Below are 2,162 nucleotides of genomic sequence, written 5' to 3'. Positions count from 1 at the left end.
CACGAGCGATTTCATGCAGTGATAATACCAGCACCAAAGACATGGCGGCACCGGTGGTTGGTCCCGGGATTATCGAATGACCCAATAAGTGAACCTAAAATCTGGATGGAGGGAGGAGAGCGGCGACACCGCCACACAAACACATCTCACTCCTGCTTCGAGCTTGGCCCCCCACCCTGCACACGGACCGGACTTGCCACCCCTGGGGGTGGCAAGAGCCAAGAGCCATCTTGCGCTGGCCACCCAACCAGAACTGCCCCCCCTTACCAAAAAAACTACTTCAACCAGGCACTTCATGCCCCTCCTTCCAACCTTCTTTAGGGAGAGCAAAAGTGACAGCCCCACCACCGGCAGGCCACCAAGGCGCCGCAGCCAGCCCCAGCCAAAACCACGGACCAGGTGGCTCACTCTAGGCCCCAGACTCCGGGTGGCAGCCGGAGAACAAGGGTGTGAGAAGACCCCGATCCTCCCTGCGCGTGCTCAAATGTGGTGTTGTTGCGTGTTGCCCTCAGATGTAATTAAAACTGGGAGTACAAGAGGGGGAGTCCGGCACAGTCCACCCCCCCTCCGGGAGATAGGCGGTGCCAGCGCACCCCCCCATTCGACAACCCTGAACCCTCAATCTCTAGATGTGAGAGGGGATGGAGGAAGCCCACCGTGGTGAGGCCCATAAAATAAGCCCCCCCCTGGTGGCCTTGACCCCCACCCCCCAGAAAATAATAATAATAATACATTTTATTTCACAGCGCCTTTCTTGACACTCAAGGTCACTTTACAAATAATACAAAAAAATAAATAAAAAGAGATGAAAATACAAAATGCAGATACAAGAACATTAAAAAACAAAAAAACAAAAAAACAATAATGGATAGGGAAAAGAGCAGTATATTCACAGATAAGCGAGCTGGAACAGATGGGTTTTGAGTCTACCCTACATAGATGTGTGTTGTGGAAATGTTGTAGCTGAAAGTGTCTAAAATGCAAAATAAAATTGGGGTGGGGGACATCATCAGAAGGTGGGGCCCTCCAGTAACAACCCCCTCCCAGAACCTATATGTGTGGCAGTGTGATGTAACAGACAGAGGGAGGATTTTGGGAATGGGGAGCAAAAGACTGGGGTGCTTACTGCACTCCCAGGGAGCCAGCTCCCCTGCTGACTCCAATAGGCACCCCTGTTCCCCGAGAGCCCCTCCGGAGAGGGGCCCCCCACCAGTCTCACCACTGTAGCCCGGGGGCCAGGGACCGGCAGCAGGACCCACCAGCCAGCCGGGCACAGGGCCGACACCACCACCCTCCCCCCATCCTGTCCATCAACAAAAAAAAATAAAAAAATTGATGATAATAATAATTAGAATAAATAAATAGATGAATAAATAAGGGGGGGACAACCCCTGTCCATGCCCCTCCCCAGCCCAACAGGCCTCGAGGCACCCCCGCACACCAGAGGCCACGGCAGGGGTGGACAGCCTGGCGTACACCGGCCCAAACCCCAAGCAGTACTCCCCACAGAACCCGAACCCCCACCGGGGCCCCCGCTGCCCGCAACCAGCCCACAATAGACACACATGAACCCCAGCCGCGGGCGCGACCACCTATGCACCCCCCCGGACGACGCAACCACACCAAGCGCCACAGCCAACCACCTAAACCCGATACCGAAAGACGAGTTATGCCCCGACACCCTGCAGAACCGAAGCACCCTGGCCGGCACCACAAAAGAACTGGTGCCCGGCACCCGGCACCCAGCCCCACCCAGCAGCAGCACAGCTACCAGGCCAGTAGCCCACGTCCGCCACCACGGAACTCTCCAAGAGCACCGCACGCAGCCGCCATAGGACCCCCCCGAGGCGCCCCAGGCCCCGTCCCGATGGGGGCAACAGACCCCAGGGCTAGACCCGCCAGGCACCCCACTCCGAGCGCCACCCCTGAGCCCCCCAGGACCCGAGGACCCCCGAACCAGCCCCCACGCCCCATAGGACGCGCCCCAAAGCCACCCACTACACTAAGTGATGGAGCCGATCAAGGGAGCCCAGAGAGATCGGTCTGATGGAGATGCAAATGCTGTCTCAAGATTAATATGATCCAGCAACAGATCTCTGATTGATGCTGAGTTTATCCTTACTTTTCCAATTCATGAGGATAGTTTTCTTTGCGATACATAA

General features: G+C 56.4%; 1 protein-coding gene across 1 annotated transcript; it reads left to right on the top strand.

Annotated features, from left to right (window-relative positions):
- Positions 1-295: 295 nt before the first annotated feature.
- LOC107090646 (extensin-like) lies at positions 296-2,047 on the top strand. Its single transcript, XM_015384161.1, has 4 exons — positions 296-449; positions 513-660; positions 1,138-1,270; positions 1,412-2,047. The coding sequence occupies exons 1-4, from the start codon at positions 296-298 to the stop codon at positions 2,045-2,047; spliced, it is 1,071 nt and encodes a 356-aa protein (XP_015239647.1).
- Positions 2,048-2,162: the final 115 nt, after the last annotated feature.

The sequence above is a fragment of the Cyprinodon variegatus genome, unplaced genomic scaffold (assembly GCF_000732505.1).
Source record: "Cyprinodon variegatus isolate N-32 unplaced genomic scaffold, C_variegatus-1.0 Scaffold306, whole genome shotgun sequence".
Lineage (NCBI taxonomy): Eukaryota > Metazoa > Chordata > Actinopteri > Cyprinodontiformes > Cyprinodontidae > Cyprinodon > Cyprinodon variegatus.
The sequence above is the reverse complement of the archived record's forward strand: the minus strand, read 5'-3'. Positions and strand labels throughout refer to the sequence as shown.